Here is a 17,961-nt window from a genome sequence, read left to right as displayed (position 1 = left end):
CCTGCCTCAACCCCACCTCACACGAGTTCCCAAGGGCATGTTTGCTGATCAGCTATTGAGGGGGAAAAATGAGTAGCAACCTCCCATTTTTGGACATCAGGAAGGACTCAAGAGCAGGGAATTCACTTGGGTAAAGACATCTGAGTGAGTCTGATGGGGATTTTTGGGACACATTGTTAGCACAACCTGATCTGACCACTCAATCTCTGATTCACCTCTCAACAGGGCCTTGTGTTTTTTGTCTTCGTCCATTTAGGATGCCTGGGTTTTTAGAGAGGGTGTGCAAGTAAGCAAGCTTTCAGCTGGGATATCAAAGCTCCAAGGACTAGAGAAGGCAGTGATCTCTGCCAAATGCTTTAGTGAGGAACATTAAAGAAAACACCGGGTGGTGGGTTATAGAGAAATTGTATTATGTGCCCCTGGCCTTTAGTACTGGCCATAATGAATTTGGTAACTGCTCAACCACAGGTTTTGTGTTGTTCCTGGTTGCTGTACGTGCTTGCCAAATCCTGACAGTCAGACTGGGCACTGGCCCTTAGAATGTATTTCAGCTATTGGTGAGCCATTGGAGAGTGGGAACAAAAATGAAAGGGCAAGTACTCTTCAGAGTAGAGCCTCTCAGAAAATTGGCATACTTGTTTTTTGTGATTTGGTGGAGTTGTACAATATTATTTTTGCCATGTTGTGCTCTATTTGTCTCCTGCAAGAGGTGCTCCTGATGGCTGCCTCTGTTTCTCTCTGATCACAGACTGCTCTATGGACCTGCAGTGCCTCCCATCTCCTGTGGCCACCTCCATCCCTGTGAATGAGGGGCTGGCCCCTTTGCCTTCTGACTCAGATGCAAAGGGCTTGCCCACCTCACTTTCTGCTGCCAGCTTGATCCCATCTCCAGACTGTGTACCATTGCCAGTGCCTGAGAATGCAGAGGACTTCACAGATGGGGACATCATTGGGGAAGAACTAGACTCCCTCCTGGATTCCCTTGCTGAAGGGTCACCATACCCTCTAGTAAGAGCGAGCGCGGCGTGGATCTACTGTTTCTTTGTTCCAAATAGGTCCTTGGAGCATGAGAATGAGAGGCAGCATGCACATTCTCTTTCTGTAATTCTTTTCTCCTATCTCTTACTCTGGGAAAACCCATTCTTTCTTTCATTTATTTCTGCTACTGTGAGTATATAGAGTCCTCTTCCAAGCGTGCTTTGCTGTGTGCAGCTTCAGGGAGCTGCCTCTCAAAATATAACCAAGGTAGACCTCCCCTGACATCTCCTTCCACCTGGCCTCTCATGTCTGTGAAGTTGAAGCAAATCTAAGAGTAGTAAAAGGAGTGTGGTGAAGCAGGAATGATGGATGTATTTTATACACTGAGCATGCTCTAATCTCCTTGTATTTTGTGCAGGTTGCACTCAGCCTAAGCTCTTTGAACAGATCTGGGAGCTGCATAAACAATCTGTATTCATACTTATGTTGGATTTTAGTTGCCAGTGTTGCTTATGTCAGCCACCTTGGGTCTGAAGGCAGTATAGTGATTTTCATGCTGGAAAAGCCCTGATGAGAGGTGCCACGGGTTGTGATCCATTACCATGACCTTTGCACTGTGTATACTCGGCTGCCTTGTTTCTCGACCTGAACTGGTTTAAGTGCCCAGTGCAGGGCACTTGCCTTGCAGACTGATGAACTCAGGTATCCCAACACCTCCTCAGGGATCCTGGTCCAGACTGTTTGCAGTACAGAAAAATCGGGAGGTTTGTGAGAAGTCTGCAGGTGGATTGAGCTGCCAGGTATCCTTTTGCTCCAGCTAGTACAACACGCCCTTCACTGGGAGCGTGTTGCTCTCTGTTGTCATGGTTTGACCCCAGTCAGCAACTGAGTACTAGACAGCTGCTCGCTCACTTTCTTCCTGCCCCTTCCCCAGTAAGGAGGGTAATTGAAAAAACCCAAACTTGTGGCTTAAGATAATAACAGTTTAGTAATTGAAACAAAATAAAATACAATATCAACAACAACAATAGTAATAGTAAAGGAGAGAGAGGGAGGAATAAAACCCAAGAGAAACAAGAGATGCACAGTACAGTTGCTCACCACTTGCTGACCAATGCCCAGCCTTCCTTAAGCAGCAGTCAGTGACCCTGACCAGCTTCCCTCAGTTTATATCCTGGGCATGATGTTCTGTGGTATGGAATATCCCCTTGGCTTGTTGCAATCAGCTGTCCTGGCCATGCTCTCCCCCATCTTCTTGTTCACCAGCTCGCTAGCAGAGCATGGGAAATGGAAAATCCTTGATTTAGAGTAAGCATGACTTAGCAATAGCCAAAATATCAGTGTGTTCTCAGCATTATTCTCATGCTAAATCCAAAACACAGCACTGTACCCGCTACTAAGAAGAAAATTAACTCTGTGCTGGCCAAAACCAGGACATCTCTTTTCAGTCTTTGTTCCTCAATACTAATTCACTATTTATCCTCCTTCCTGCTCCCCTGAAGTCTCTCGTCCAGGGCACCATTCCTACCAACCTGCCAACAGAGATGCCCCAGTTGATTCCTGTGTTTCCGGGGGGGACTCCGCTGCTGCCTCCAGTTGTGACAGCCAGTATCCCTGTCTCTACCCCTCTGCCACCTGCCTCCTTTGGCCTGGTGATGGATCCCACCAAGCAGCTCTCCTCCTCCTCAGTCCTGGATGCCTTTGAGGCCCCACCAGGAGGAAGTGGCAGCTCCACTTTAGATTCGCTGGATTCCCTGGATCTGCTTCCATACACAGATACACGGCTTGACGCCCTGGACTCCTTTGGGACAAGCAGGGGGTCGCTGGATACCTTGGATTCCTTTGCCATTGGTAGGTGCAGGGTGATGTGGTTTTGTGTTGCCTTAGCCATGAATGCATGCCAAAATTATTTCCTTCAATGCTGAGGACATATGTCTTGTAGCTTTCTCTGCTGGTGTGGCAGAACAGGAATATAAATGTAGAAGAGAGCAGTGAATTGTCTTGGACAGAGTAACGGATAATGTTTAGCTCAAAAGTAATGAGAAAAAGCTGTAAGTATGTAATCCCAGATAACCAGTACCTACATGGAGTGAAATCTAAAGAGTATAACGTATAATGATGAATGATGAGATTTAAACTTGGCTTGGTGTCCCTTGGCCCAATTTGCTGGACTATAGCATGATTCCTCCACCTTCCTCCTCAATGACTCTTTGACATTTTGCACAAAGTGAGCAGAATGGTGATGACTGTTTTAGATGATACAGGACCTTATTGTGCTGGGAGAATGGTAGAGGCCAAGGTAGATCTTTCCTATCTCTGGATTCAGGGCCATGAGTGTCCTCTTGAATGGGGCTCTGAACCCTCATGTCATAAGGTGAAAAGCTGTGGAGGATGGTGGGCAAAGACTAAGTCACCTCCTGTTTAGGAGGGAAGTGGGCTTCTTCTTGGTTAACTTGTTCCCAGTATTGCAGTATATTAGCAGTATTTTAAGAACAGCAGAGATTGGCCAGTCAGCACTTGAACACTGACATTTATCTCAGCTTTGGGTTGCCACCTTATTAATGCCAGTTCTCAGCAGCAGAGAGTTGGGTTCAGTAGGGTTTCTGGGACCAGAAAGCGTTTCCTGTAGTTTTTCTGAGTCTAGACAGATGCTAGGACAGGAAGAAAGTATTAAAACACTATGAAATAAATAAAGCAAATTAATTTAATAAGCTGTTTGTCCTTTTGTGAGTAGATCTGCCTCTGAGAGTGAAATGATTGTTTTTATTTTGTGGGGCTCTTTTCCCCTTCTTTTCCCCTTCTTTTGCCCAGAAGAAGCTAGCTCTCAGGAACTGCGACACCCATCTGGCAGCCAAAAACCAGCCCCAGTGGTGAGTGAGCTACTGCCCTGTGCTGATGTCCCAAGATGCTCTGAAGCCAAGGTAGTAGTGTTGGTGATAGTGGTCACTTGGGTGATGTAGGTAATTTGGGCCCCTCCTCTTATCCTGCCCTAGTGAGTGTTGCCTCCCATGTTGTGGCAATGCAGGTAAAGATTCCCCTCTGGGTCAGTAGGAAGACATTTTTTCCATCTTTGTTTTTATCCATAACTCCATATTGCCAAGGTAAACATGGCGTGACCGAGGCTGTAATGTCAGCAGGGGATCATGGAAGCCAGGGTCCCACTATACCTAGCAGCCACATAATGCTCAAGGATGGGGCAGAGTAAGGCAACTTTGACTTCAGGCTACTGAAGTTCTTTGTTTCTCTTTGCCCCTGTCAGGAGGCTTCTCCAGATGCTCTGCCTCTGTCCTATGTCTCCAGTCTTGGAGAAAAAGGGAAAGATGAGTAAGCTTGGAACAAAAGTTATTCTTGAGTTCTTGTCACCTGCTGGCCCTATTAACATCAATATGAATATCCTGGAAGATTGACTGATAAGCAGTTTGGGATTTTTCTTGGCTTGGGATAAGGTTGATTTAAAAGTCTTCCATTGCAGCGAGATTGTGATGGAAGGAGTGAGGAGGGCATTTTGTTTTGTGGCTTGTGATAGAAAACTGAGGTCTCTTACCAGTAGGAAAGAGGCCTGTCTTTGAAGTGAACACACCACAGTGTTCATTCTCTTTGAAAAAGTTGCAGTCATCTCTTCTGGAAATGTCATTTCAGATGAGAACATTTTGATGAGAGAGGAAATGAGAAAGGTTTTGCGAGACTGGAGTGGGGCAGGGGGTTGGAGAGGTCTCTTGCCCATGTGGTTGCAGAGCTGAACAGAGAGATGTGTGTGTTTTCACTCAGGTCAGCCTTGGTGGAGCGAGTCACCCAGCTGTGCCCAAGGCCACCGAGCACCTGCTGTCCCAGCCAGAACCAGTAATGCCCAACACGGCTCTGCTGGTGAAGAACCCCCTGGCGTCTACTCATGTTTTCAAACAAGCCTGTCATATCTGCTACCCCAAAACAGGTGATGCATTTGCTCTGCCACCAGAGCACTGGCACAGACTAGGAATTGGGTTCCCCAGGCTGATGGGGTTATTCTCTCTGGCAGGGCCCAAAGCTGGTGATTACACCTATCGGGAAGGGTTAGAGCACAAGTGCAAGCGGGACATCCTGCTGGGCAGGCTGAAGAACTCAGAAGACAAGACCTGGAAGAGGATCCGTCCTCGCCCAACCAAAACCAATTTTGTAGGATCCTATTATCTGTGCAAAGGTGATCTGTGGCAGTTGGTTGCTGGGAAGGGGCTGTGCCAGGGGAGACTGGATGGGGAATTCTCTTTGATACTGCCTGCTGGCTCTAGGGTGTCCTGTTCCATCAGTAGCCTATGGACTGGATGACTCAGTACAGTGAAAGGGCAATGAGCTGCCATGTTGTGGAAAGCAGGCAGCTTCTTAAGTGGTGGAGTAGAAGAGTTCCAAAGGCTCAGTGAGCTGCTGCACACAGTTGAGTGCTCAGAGCTGCTCTGCTGATATGGGCTTTACTGAGAGCCTGCTTCCTGTACATATGCTCACATTAGTCCCACTCAACCCAACTGGCCCATGGCAGGGCTGTGGTTCTGCCTAGGGAAAAGCATTCTCTGCCTGCTCCTTTGCTCCAGCCCATCCCACAGTAAGTGCAGGTAGTGTGACCAGACTGGTATCCCGAGGCAGTGTCATTACAAAGTACCTAATGAACTGGGGAGATTGCAAGAGCCAAGCTAAAATGGCTCTTTACTTCTGGGCCTATGGGAGAACTTAATCTGTATTGGCTTTAAAAGGGGTTAGTTAAGTCATGATCTGTTTCTGGCCAGGCACTGAATTAAAGCTGGCCTCTTGTTTTAAGATGGTTTCCCCTATAGCATCATTACTGGAGATTGTCACCCTTCAGTAGTTTACATTAACTCTTGAGTGTCTTGATATAGGTGAACTTGGGAGGAGATACCTTTTCCTTTTTCTTCTAGCTCTCTGTTTTCTTGCTTTCTGTTCTATGTGAGGCATGGGCACTGGGAGAAGACGGGAGAGAGTTTAGTTTCTGACTGGGCCGCCCTGCCTGTGTGGTGGTGTGTGCTGTTTGTTGCTTTGTAGATATGCTTAACAAGCAGGACTGTAAGTACGGGGATAACTGCACCTTCGCGTACCACCAGGAAGAGATCGACGTGTGGACAGAGGAGAGGAAGGGGACCCTCAATCGTGACCTCCTCTTTGACCCGCTAGGTGGGATCAAGCAGAGCAGCCTCACAATTGCCAAGCTCCTCAAGGAACACCAGGGCATCTTCACCTTCCTCTGTGAGGTACAAAGCTGGTGGGAGGGGGCAGGCATCCATCATCTCTTCAGTATGTATCTGGACCGCTGATATGTTGATAGTTGCCACCACGAAAATACAGTGGGACGACTCTCACAACTGGAGTGCTTGCAGTGGATGTCTGTAAACTCTTCAGGAGGGACAGGTGAGGAAGGAGAGGCAGGGAGGGAGCCCTGTGTGTTAGGAAGTGTTTTCACTGTCTAGAGTTTAATGATGATGAAGGTAGGGTTGAGTGGTTATGGGTAGGAATTGGGGGAAGGCCAATAAGGTGGGAGTCTGTTACAGACCACCCAACCAGGATGAAGACGCAGACAAAATATTCTATAGGCAGATGGGATAAGTCTCATAATTGTTGGCCCTTTTTCTTGTGGGGAGCTTCAGCAGGTGTCTGCTGTAAGTACAGCACAGCAGAGAAGAAACAGTCCAGGAGGTTCCTGGAGTGTGTGGAAGAGAACTCCTGACACAGCTGGTGAGGGTGACAACTAGGGAAGGCATCCACTGGGTCTGGTGTTTGTGAACAGAGAAGGACTGGTGGGTGATATTATGGTTGGAAGCCGTCTGGGGCACAGCAGTCATGCAGTGGTAGAGTTTTCAGTTCTTGGAGAAATAAGGAGAGGGGTCAGCAGAACTGCCTTCTGAAGGGCAGACTTTAGCCTCTTTAGGAGCCTGGTTAACAGAGTACCTTGGGAGGCAGTCCTGAAGGGAAAACGAGTCCAGGAATGTTGGACATTCTTCAAGAAGGAAATCTTAAAGGTGCAGGAGTAAGCCACCTGTAACTCTGCGTGTCCCAGCCAGTGCCCTGCTCCCAGAAGGACAGTGAGCATTGTATGCAGAAGTGTGCAGGAGAAAGGAGTAGTTTCCCTCCTTAGCCCTGCAGCTGAACCAGGTGCTCACAGCCTCATGGGATCACCTGTCTCTTCTCCCATCTTGACATATTGCTTTGAATTGTAATTTAGCCCCAGTTACTTTAGAAATCAGAATTCCATACTGCAACAAATTCCCACTTGATGTCTGTGCAGAGCTACTGAGTTGGTCAGTTGAGAATTGCCTCATATCATCTTAATGCTCTCCAGCACAGAGTTTCCCATGTTGGCAGTGCATGTAAAGGGACGTGTTCTTTGCTGTGAAGTGGCTGTTCTTTTTTGTCCCTTATTCTTATTCTGTTGGCTAACAGGGAAAGAATATGCGTCTCTGACCAAATTTTTTCCAACCACAATGGAAAATACTGTGGAGAATATGCCAAAAAATGTTGTCTGGAAGCTTTTCCAGAGTTTGACTTGCTTTATTTTAAAGCCCTACCACAAAGTTTTCACCACACTTCTTTCTAACTTTGAACATTAGAATAGGCTGGCTCTGATTCTTCTTTCTTCTCTAAGTGAAGTTGCTCTGGTTCACTGCTGTCTAAGATTTTCCCGGTATGCTACTTCTTCTCTTCCCAGATTTGCTTTGACAGCAAACCCCGGATTATCAGCAAAGGGACCAAGGACACACCATCTGTCTGCTCCAACCTTTCTGCAAAACACATTTTCCATGATAACAAGTGAGTGAACCCTTTTTTCTCCTGATGGGAACCATGTCTCACAAGTCCAGCCAGTTTAACTCCAGAGCTCTGGTCTCTTTCTTCCTTTCCTCCCTACGGGTTCCAATGATAGGACAGCTCAAATCATGATAAGTAGCATGATGGGCTTCACCCTGCATGTTTGCTTCTGGTGCTGAGGGATTTCAGGCATCAGTAAAGCCCTTTGGCATCACTCTGTCAAGTTTTCCATTGACTTAATTTGTCTTTTCAGTTTGGCCTTTACAAAAAGGTCAAAACAAAAGATCCTCTAGCTCAGGATCCTGCCTCTGAGTGTCTGGTAATGAATGTTTAGGAAAAGAAGTATAACAAACATGTCAAGTACACAGTCATACAATTCCTTCTGGATCCTGGCAACCTGAGACGCGGGGAGATGCTGAGCCAGAGGAGTTGGTATCTTTGCTGCGTATTTTGAAACTTGTTTGATCTCTGAACTTAGGCAGAGCATCACCCATGTGGTCAGGGTGAGAATAACTACCCAGGCTTGCTAGGGTGGGAGGGCAGGAGTTTGCTTTTCCCAGAGGGAATCTGTCTCTCCTGGTGTCAATTTTCTTGTGTCTTTTGCCTGCCCAGTCAAATGTCTGGATGTCATATGTAAGGAGGAGGTGGGAAGGGTTTGATCCTCTGGTGCTTTGCATTTTTCTGCAGGTGTCTGGTCCACATTGTGCGTTCCACCTCCCTGAAATATTCCAAGATCCGTCAGTTCCAGGAGCACTTCCAGTTTGACGTGTGCCGACATGAGGTGCGTTATGGCTGCCTGCGTGAGGACAGCTGCCACTTTGCTCACAGTTTCATTGAGCTCAAGGTCTGGCTGCTGCAGCAATATTCAGGTGAGTGTGACTTGGCTGGTGTTGTGTACACCTGAGTTTCTTCCAGTGTGTACCCAGGGCCAGTTCAGAGGGGAAGAAGGTGATTTGGGACTACTTAGAAGGTGTCACTCGCTCCTGCATATTACTTACTCTGCCTCCTCAGGGACACAGAAGAGAGGATCAAGGTGTTCTGTGAGGTGATTTGGCCCTTGTCCATTTACAGGAACAGGGCTATTATAATTTGCAGACTAGAAAGCCTTTCCCTTGGGACCAGCTGAATAAATTAAAATGATAATGAGGTAGCTAGTGCTGAATCCCCAGAGGTGTTTGGTGCTTAGATCTTCTGCAAATAGCAGTTGGACCCCTCAGTGAACATGTTTTGCAGTGAGAATGGCAGCACAGGTGACAAAGCAGTTGGTTATATAAAGAAGGCTGTGGATCTGCAGTTTGTCAAAATAAATTCATCAACAGCAGGAAATTGCAAGATACTTGGTGTTTCCCAAAAACCCTTTGATGACGTACTTCAGGAGAGGGTTTTACAGAGATTATACTCAGAGAAATCATGTAGTGACACTGCCACATCTGGCACTTTCAGTCCTGTCTCTTTTGTCTCTGTCTGATACATTGGAGGTTTCCTCTGGCTGATGTCCTGTTGGCTCTGTAGATATTAGTCCACCCACAGTGCTACCTTACATGTTTTTTCACCACAGGGTCTCATTTAGTGCAACACCCAGCCTGGTAATGGGAGTACTTCAGAGAGGAAACACATTATGGATGTTTCTCACCATTCTTTGATGTCATAATTGATGTTCAGTGCAGTCCTTGGCCTTGGCTTCAGCTCATGAGGGACAGTGATTAACAAGTAGCACACGGTGACAAATGCCATCTTTAATCTTTCTGTTTGCCCTCATTTACTTGTGACCTCAGGAAATCAAAAAATTACAGCTCTGGAGTTTCTAAGATAGCCCATTGCCTGTGAGTCATGGACCGCCATTGCTGCCCTACATGCTTGTGATACTGCTTATTGTATTCTGGGCACTCTAATATTCAAGTACCTTGCTTTTATCCCCATCCCATGGTTGGTTTATTTCAGTTGTTTTGGTCAGGTTTTGTTATTTGAAAAGTTTCTTTGCTCCCTTCTTCCTTCCCTCTGTGTTCTTTCCTCTTCATCCTGCAGAAGAAATAAACTGATTTTTCTTTTCTTTCCTTCTTTATTTGAAGAAAGTATTTCAAAGGGAAAGTTGAGGAGATGAAACAAGGCATGAGTTAAGCTGCAGAGTTGATCATTAAGCCTTGTGCTTAATGATCCACCTTTTCCAATAATAGGAGAGATATTATCTTGTGAGATTTTTTTCTGCAGGGCTGTATATATGAGCCTGCTTTCCTTGTTAGTTTGCCTTTCTCAAGTGTAGCATTCATTATGAAAGCCAAGATTAAAGGTAGTTGTTGCCATTCTCTGGGAATGCTTTAGCTTTGGAAGCGGAAGTTTCATTTGGGCACTATTTGCTCAGCAAGAATAGGAAGAGGGCAGCTTACATTTGAAACACTTCACAGCCATTTGAGCATTTACAGAGCTTTTGGCTTTGTTAATGGGGATAAAGGATTGTATTAGTGGAGTAAAGGTTCCCAAGATCTGAAAATTGGATGGGCAGGACTGTTTTCTTGTTCACTGTGGCTTTTCACAGGCATCTCTTGCTATCTTCTTCCACCAGTGGTAATAACAGACTCTTTGTCTTCACTAATGATGTTGCAAAAGATGCCGAAATATTATAAGTAATCAACACGTGGGCCTTTTGGTTCCCAGCTCATTTCTTTGTGACAGTTCATGCTTTGAAAAGCTGGTAGATTGGAAACCATCCTTTCACATTTGTGAGGGTTTTTCATTCCCAGCTACCACACTTCTAGACTGTATTGTTGACATAGTTCGAATTCTACAACTGGAAGAAGACAGTCACAAGAACTACGTTTGAAATTCAGTCTTCTGACAAGACCTGAATATGCTTCTCCCTTTGGTTCTGCACCCCAACGATTACAGGTGTGCAGAATGGTGGGAGCTGCTTCAGCCCTTTTCCTTCCAGGTCCAGTGCAGCATGTTAATTTTTTATTGTGGTTTACCCAGATTTAGAGGTTTTGTCCCCAAAATACAAATTATCATTGTGTCTGACCCTGGAATACTTGGACATGGAAGAGGGAGTTGCAGTTTTTCTAACTACACCATTTCTTCTGGGATTAAGGGTTAAGAGGTAGAATATTCAGCAACAGCTCTGATCTGTGAGCAATACCAGTTATGCAGTAGCTGCCATTTTAAAGACCTGAGCAAATGTTCTTAAAGAATGGTGAAGTTTTCTGAGTGCTTTTCATCCTGTTCAAACCCTGTGCAAATGGCAGTAGAGGGGCCCGATGGGGACACGAACAGCCAAAATCACAGACAGGAAAACTGAGGTCAGGAATGCTGTGACTTACCCAAGCTACACACAGCCTAAGCTGAGATGAAAACTTTGTTTGGTGGCCCTGAAGTTCTGGAATGCGCTGTCTCCCAGATCAATGATTGCATTTATGTAATACTCCTGGGGAACACCTCACTTCATTAATAAAAGCTGTAGGCATCAGCAAAGCAATCAAATTTGCAAATGTCTGTGTCCTGGGGATGCTGCATCAAGGCCATCCTCAGCACCCCCTTGCAATCAGCTGCCTGTGCAAGATATTTGCTTCAGTTTGTTTTGGCAGCTTTCTTGGGTCTTTAGAGCACTTAATAACTTGAATGCCCATCTAGCTGACTGGTGATAACAGAGGCTGTTCCCTCACCACTTGAGCTGGTCAGGAGCTAATTCCTTAGATAAGGTCTGACCAATCTTTTTCTTGTTGTCTGATGTTGTATTTCTGATATCTGAGACCTTGCAGATCTTCCCTTGCTGGTTATTTACTAGCAGCTGTTCCTTGGTTCATTTTGCACTGCTGGTCTTTCCTTGCTGCCTTGATTGTGCTTGGTGTCTATTTGTGTTGAATTTCAACTTTCCTCTTTGCCTATGGGGAGCTCTCTCAACTTGATGGTGTAACAGGCTAATTAATCCCAGCAGGTAATAGGTGAGACTTCTGGGGTCTTGGGAGATGCTAGATGTCTTCATGGGTATCTGTGGTCTTCCAAGCTAGAAGCAAAAACTCCATATACAGTAGATCAATAGTAACAAAGCATTGCCTTTAAGACCTTGGTAGAATCTGCTGATATGGGGGTCAGGGACAGCCTTTGTCAAGCTCTTGACCCTTGTGAAGAAATACTGGCTTGGAAGCAGTGTCTGGGCCCTTTGCAGACTGCTTGAGCAGAAAGCCAAGTCTGAACAAGCTCAGGAGACCGAACTCTTCTACTTTGTTTGGCTTGTGTAGAGAAGAGCTTCCTTAGCAAGGGATTAGACATATTCTGTGGTGGGTTCTGTCACAACTCTGACCAGACATTACCTGGGGGACTGTTGAGAGCTGTCAGCTACTCATGGGTTACTAAGCCTAAACTAAAAAGTCCTGCAACCCCCCCTTCTCTTCTCTTGGCCAAAGGAGTGTAGCTCAGTTCTGTCTCCTTTTTGTTCCCAGGAATGACCCATGAAGATATCGTGCAGGAGTCCAAGAAGTACTGGCAGCAGGTGGAGGCACATGCCAGCAAACCAGCCAACAGCGTGGTAAGTAAGGTCTGTCTAGGGCTTGGAGACAGATTTTGCTCCCAATGGTTCCGGCCCTTTCTGTCTTTTCCTCCCACTATTGTGCCTGTCAGGTCCCAGGCAGACCAGGTTGGCCATTGAGGTGGAGGAGAGCTGAGAACTTTCCTGGTTGCAGTGCTGCTTTTAAGCTTTGTGCCTTGTTTTGCAGTGTTATTATCTGCTCTGTTCCCTGCTAGGGTGAAGCCTCCAGGTCACTGAGGGCAACACACACGAGAATGTTGTTTTGTGTGAGAGCTTGCTGGTGAAACTGGGAGATTTTGGGGCAGTGGTCACAGAGTAGGGACCAAATGTGTCCTGCTGCCTTTTAGGGCCAAAGGGCAATAGAGCAGTTTGAAGGACTTGTGAGGAATGACTCATGACATATACAACTGATCTGAATGTAGGAGTGGGTGGAACTGGCAGCCCAGGTGCTGTTGAGGCTGACAGAGACCTTAGTGGTGCTTTACCAGGAGGAGGCTGGGAGCTTTGCCCTTTTTTTTGCCACCAGTCTCTCAGTGTGGAGGGCTGCACCCTCCAGCACTGCCAAGAGCATACCAGGGTAGTGTGAGAGGAGTTAGAAGCAAAGGGCTTTTCTTTGTTTACTTTCCTCTGTCTTGTTGGCTATGGGCAGTGCTGTCTTATCCTTTTTTTTTTATCCCAGAGGGGATTTCTGTACTGTAGGAGCAGAACCCACCCAGTGAGGACAATTCCCAGCCCAGTCCTGCGGTTGAACTAAAGCAGTTTTTGCCATTAGAACACGACAATGGTGGGGAATGTGGTGTAAATCCTTTTTGTTCCCATTTGACAGCTTTCTTTAACCTTGGCAAACCTGAGCTTGCCATCCCTTGGCCTGTGCCTTACTGTCCAAGCAAGAGTGTTTCACCTTTGTATGGGGTCTGTCTCCCAGGAGTTCCTCTGCAGAGACCAGTGCCAGAGCAGTCTGTGAGCACCCTGTGGAGGAGGTCTTTTATAGGAGAGGAATCTGAGTCACTCGTGTGATGTTTTTTGTCTTGGTTGTGTGCCAGCAGAAGTGTTCTGAAGGCTGTAGGGCACTGATGCTGGGGAAGCATCTCTGGGAACGTCTGATGGGCATAGCTTAGCCTAACAGAAAAGATGCAGGTGACTGCACTGATACTTGCAGTGGGCTCTGTGTCCACCTATGTACTGGTTATGCTGCATGAGATGGATTCATCTTCAAGGGGATGCTCAGCAATAAACCTGTGCAGCTGTTGTGGTCTGAAACAGCTGGAGGAAAGGAATGGGAAGCAGCAGTCCAGAATGACCAAGGTCTGTAGTTCCCAGAAGTGTCTGACTTGCTTAAGGAATATGTTCTAACCTCTCAGGAAGCTGAGCAGGACAACTTTCTGTGTCCTGTATTATATGAGAAGTGGATGATCTGAACGGTCCCTGCAACCAGAGCTGGCTGTGATCTCTTTCTGGTGTGGAAACAGAGGCAGTGGCCTGCATCTCCACATGGGAGGAAACTAAATGTGAATTTGTAGCAGTTTGTGACAGCAGTTGGATTTATATCAGCAATCCTTGCTCCGTATGTGCCTTGCCCCAAGAACACAGTCCAGAGATTGGTTCTGTCCTGCCTGCTGTGAATTTACCTGCATTATCAAGAAAGCTCTGTCTTGCCATTCTCTGTGTGTACTGAGGGGATTAAAAAAAGATAAATGGACAGCTGTTTTCCTGTAAGCGTTGCAGCTTCAAATTCACCTTTGTGTGGAGGTGCTGCTGCTGGAAGAATAAGCTGTACAGTAGGCATGGTCAGAGCATGTCATCTGAAGCACGTGGGATCTGGATGCTAAGTGAGGGTTCCATTTCTGGCTGCTGGGGCTGGCAAGGGGCAGAGGATCAGGAAAGGAAATGCCAGAGCCTGCTACATCAGGGAATGGGTAGAGAGCTACAGTTTCTGGGCCCTGTGGGCAGTGCTAGGGCTAATGACCTGTGGCAAAGTCTGGCTGTGGCCCATAAATGCCTGTCACAGAGCTGGACTGCACCCACAACCCTTCCAGGGTGCAAAGGCAAAGCAGCAGCCATGTTGGTACAGTGCAAAAGTGCCTACCAGCAGCACCACCAGCCATCTCTAAGGATTGGCAGCCTGGCACGGGCACTGGCACTGTGCAGGGAGGCAGTCAAGTCAGTCAGATGCATGTGTTTGCAGTAGCACACCATGGCTTTGGCAACAGCACGTCCTCAGCCAGAGGGCTGTGCTTTGGGATGAGATTCAGGCTTGCTGCCAAAGACCCTGTGGGCAGGACTAGCTATCTGTTGAGAGATGTTTACTTTTGCCATTGTTTTCTCCTGTCCAAGCAGGCTGACGTGACTCAGAGTTTTCTCAGCATCCTTCCAGCTTTCAAAGTTGGCTGCTTGGCAAAGACAACTTCCCAGGAATGCTGTAAAAACAGACCCCTCCTTCCCATCATCCCGTGTGATCCACTCTCACTCCAGTGCCCTCTGGTCAGGGGAAGCAAAGTTGCTCTGGGGGATTTTGCTGCAGTTTTGTCACAGCTGCCAGCTGGACTCAGCACCCACGGCTGTCCAGTTGTAGAAAAAAGAGGCAGGCAGCATGCAGGGGCCCAGTAGCTGTGACAGTGAAGGTCAGGAGGCTTAGCAAGAAATGAAAAATGAAGATACACTGCTTGCCAAGCACCTGATGGGAATCTTGCACTTGGCCCCACAAATTTGGCCTCACAGCAGCTGCTGTAGGAGTAAACCCAGTGGCCACAGATTGAAGAGCCAGTCAGCAGGAGGGGCTGTTGTAGGGAGCTGGGTGTTCTCTCATCACATCCCAGCAAACTGAGGGGTTGTAGCCCTCATTTTTTTCTGGTTTTCAAGAGCTGTTTTGTTTTTATTCCCCTAGCCAGCACCAGAACCCCCATGAAAGCTCACCCCAGAATTATCAATTTAAGCATGGAGAGGAAAAAAATGTCTCCATTAAGGAGTACTTGCACCTAAGTACTGCTCACTCAGTTAGGTGGCTGAGTAACCTGGGCTCCTCATATAGTGCCCTGTGGTATGTGGCTCCTCCACAGAACATTTCAGTATCACTAAGAGGAGTTCCTGAAGCAGGGAGACATGAATGGCTGTGCAGGGTCTTTTGTTTTCTGCAGAGCTTGAAGTGGAGAGCGGTCGTGCCAGAGACTTGTATTTATTTGGTTGCCATGGTGCATAGCTAGCACTGTATTGTCTGGCTTCATAGCAAGGGGTGGTGCCATGGCCCACGGCACTTTTGCCTGGCTTAGTCTGCTAGAGCCTCATGTGATAAAATTTCCACGCTGTTGGTTATCAGCAGCCTGCCAGGTGTGTGTCTTGCCTTTACAAAAACAGTCATGTAGCATTAACAGGAGCCGCTTTGAATTTCTGCTTGGCTCCTAATCCCCTGGGAGCATACTTGCCCACTGGATTGACCAGCAGTTTGCATGACTCAGATGAAGAAATGCACAGGGCTTCTTTTGGTGAAGAATTTGTGGAGAAAGCAGCCCAGATTACCAGAACTACCTGAGAGATACTTACTTTCTCTCTGATCTCTTGTCTCTTCTGGAGACACTCAGTGTTTAGTTTTGCTGGGTCAGTAGGTTTGAGCAAAGCTTCCTGGCTGTGCTGAGAGATATGTCACCAGGAGGATAACAAGGGAATATGCTAGCAGTGCCATTTTGTTACCATAGGCCTATAGGTTTGATGGCTCAGTAGTGAGCTCTAGTGGAATTGCCTTTGAAGACCAAGTGGAGATTAAAGCTACTGTTCAAAGGCCACATATCTGAGAGAGAGGCACCTTATTGTCTTTCATGGTAGCCCAAATCTCAACTGTGCTCATCTCACAGCCTGGCAGAAAATCTCACTTTGATGTGTTCTTGGTGGTCACCAGCACAGGTGACAGCTGACAGCAAGTGATGAACGAGTCATGTGCTGGGAGTCACCAGAAAGGTCATTCTCCCAGACTAGAGATTACCCTCTTTCAAAAGAGATTATCTCTTTCAAAGGAGATGCTTGTTCTCTAGGAGGGTCCTTTTGCTGGGACATCAGAGAACTGATGGCTTCATGTATGCAGCACAAGTGAGGTCAGTTCCCCAGTCAGCTTTTCACAGTGACAGAGGACCCTTTATATGTCAGTTCTGGTTCTCCAAAAGACTATGTCTGGAGGATGTAGAGTGGTAATTGATAGCTGATGTGGCATCTCCTGGGAAATGCTTTGATTCTGTGCTGACTGTGCTTGCTGTTTTCCCTTCACTGAGGGATGTAGCCAGGCTCCATGCTGCTGCTAATCATTTGCTGGCAGAAACCTGCTCTTCAGGGACACGGCTTGCATGTCTGGTTATTGTGAGATGCTCAGGGTTAAAATCAAGGCATGGCAGGTGAGACGGGCTGCTGATGTGGCTGACAGTCAGAGAATTGTTTTGCTGGTACGTGACCTTTGTGCTTCATGGCCAGCTCAATGACCAGGGTGTTCTCTTGTACTCTCACATACTCCTGTGCCAAGGGCCACTGGCATCCAGTCCAGTTTGTTTATTGGTTTGGACATGAACTGGAGATACCAGCCTCATGTTCTTCCAGTAATGATGCAGAATGCAAACAGTTTTCCAGAGATTTGCTCAGAAAACATGAGGCAGCAGTGATATGAGATTGGCTCTTTTTTTTTTTTCCTTCTCCACAACCTGTTATTCATAATCCCAAACTAGCTTTCTCAGGTAGGGTGGGGGCAATAAGTGCAATGGCTGAGAAGATATGAAATATGTCCATTGTACCTCTGTCCAGAGACTATTATTTAACTGCTTGTGAAATGCAGTACAGAGGAACTGTGAGAAGGCTTGGAAGGATATCAACAAGTGGACCCAGCTCTGACTTCATTGTGTCAAATCAAGGTGTGACACAGGGTTCTTCATCCAAAAGCAGGAGTTTTGTGTCCTGCATTGTGATATGGTCCAGCTTCCTCCCAAGGGGGCTCTCTCAGCTGTGTGACCAAGCACTCTCCACAGGCAGAGTGGGACATGGATTGCCCTCCCTGCAGGGAAGTGGGGATTAAGCTCTGGGACAAGTCTCACAGAGCTTGTCTGTACACGGAGGTACACTGCAGGGGTTTCACAGCCAGGCCTGGTCAGTGCTGGAAGCTGCCAGGCTGTCTGTGCTTTTGGCCAGATGTCAAAACTCAGGAAATCATGCTGAAGCATGCGGTGGTTTTGCTCCCGTCTGGTATCTCATTGGGCCAACAGCTAACGCTGGCAAAGGAGAGCTGATTTAATCTGGCTTGTCGCTGGCACACAGGTGTGCGGGGAGCTGCCAGCATCTCTGTGGTAGGTTTGGGGGGTGCATTTTGCCTCTCTTTGCCTGAGGCTGTGATTCTTTTCCCTAGGCTTCTCCCCGGAATCCCACGTCAAGCACCTTTGACCTCCAGATGAAATTTGTGTGTGGCCAGTGCTGGAGGAACGGGCAGCTGGTGGAGCCAGATAAAGACCTCAAATACTGTAGTGCCAAAGCCCCCCACTGGTGAGCAATTCAACCTTCTCTTTCCTCTACCCCTCTTCAAGGGCAGGAATTTTTCATCCTACCTTCTCCAGGGCTTCATTTGGCATCTTTGGAAGAGGCTGTAAGGTTTCCTAGCAGCCTCTCACTGCTTGTCACTATAGCAAACAGAGGCATTGCAGACAGCTGCTTTCCAGCTTCCT

General features: G+C 47.1%; 1 protein-coding gene across 12 annotated transcripts in view; it reads left to right on the top strand.

The window, feature by feature from the left end:
• The window catches only part of ZC3H7B (zinc finger CCCH-type containing 7B), a 47,398-nt gene that overhangs the window by 19,459 nt on the left and 9,978 nt on the right, over positions 1 to 17,961 (top strand). For 8 of the 12 annotated variants that reach the window (XM_053979090.1, XM_053979089.1, XM_053979083.1 and 5 more), the window contains 10 exons: positions 749 to 1,008; positions 2,481 to 2,829; positions 3,790 to 3,899; positions 4,747 to 4,909; positions 4,994 to 5,155; positions 6,007 to 6,212; positions 7,664 to 7,764; positions 8,449 to 8,630; positions 12,192 to 12,277; positions 17,649 to 17,782. In XM_053979090.1, coding sequence (XP_053835065.1) covers positions 749 to 1,008; positions 2,481 to 2,829; positions 3,790 to 3,899; positions 4,747 to 4,909; positions 4,994 to 5,155; positions 6,007 to 6,212; positions 7,664 to 7,764; positions 8,449 to 8,630; positions 12,192 to 12,277; positions 17,649 to 17,782 — 1,753 coding nt within the window. The remainder of the gene's footprint in view (positions 1 to 748; positions 1,009 to 2,480; positions 2,830 to 3,789; positions 3,900 to 4,746; positions 4,910 to 4,993; positions 5,156 to 6,006; positions 6,213 to 7,663; positions 7,765 to 8,448; positions 8,631 to 12,191; positions 12,278 to 17,648; positions 17,783 to 17,961) is intronic. The other 4 variants (XM_053979094.1, XM_053979084.1, XM_053979093.1 and 1 more) reach the window with 3 other exon arrangements.

The sequence above is a fragment of the Vidua macroura genome, chromosome 5, assembly GCF_024509145.1.
Source record: "Vidua macroura isolate BioBank_ID:100142 chromosome 5, ASM2450914v1, whole genome shotgun sequence".
NCBI classification, from domain to species: domain Eukaryota; kingdom Metazoa; phylum Chordata; class Aves; order Passeriformes; family Viduidae; genus Vidua; species Vidua macroura.
The sequence above is the reverse complement of the archived record's forward strand: the minus strand, read 5'-3'. Positions and strand labels throughout refer to the sequence as shown.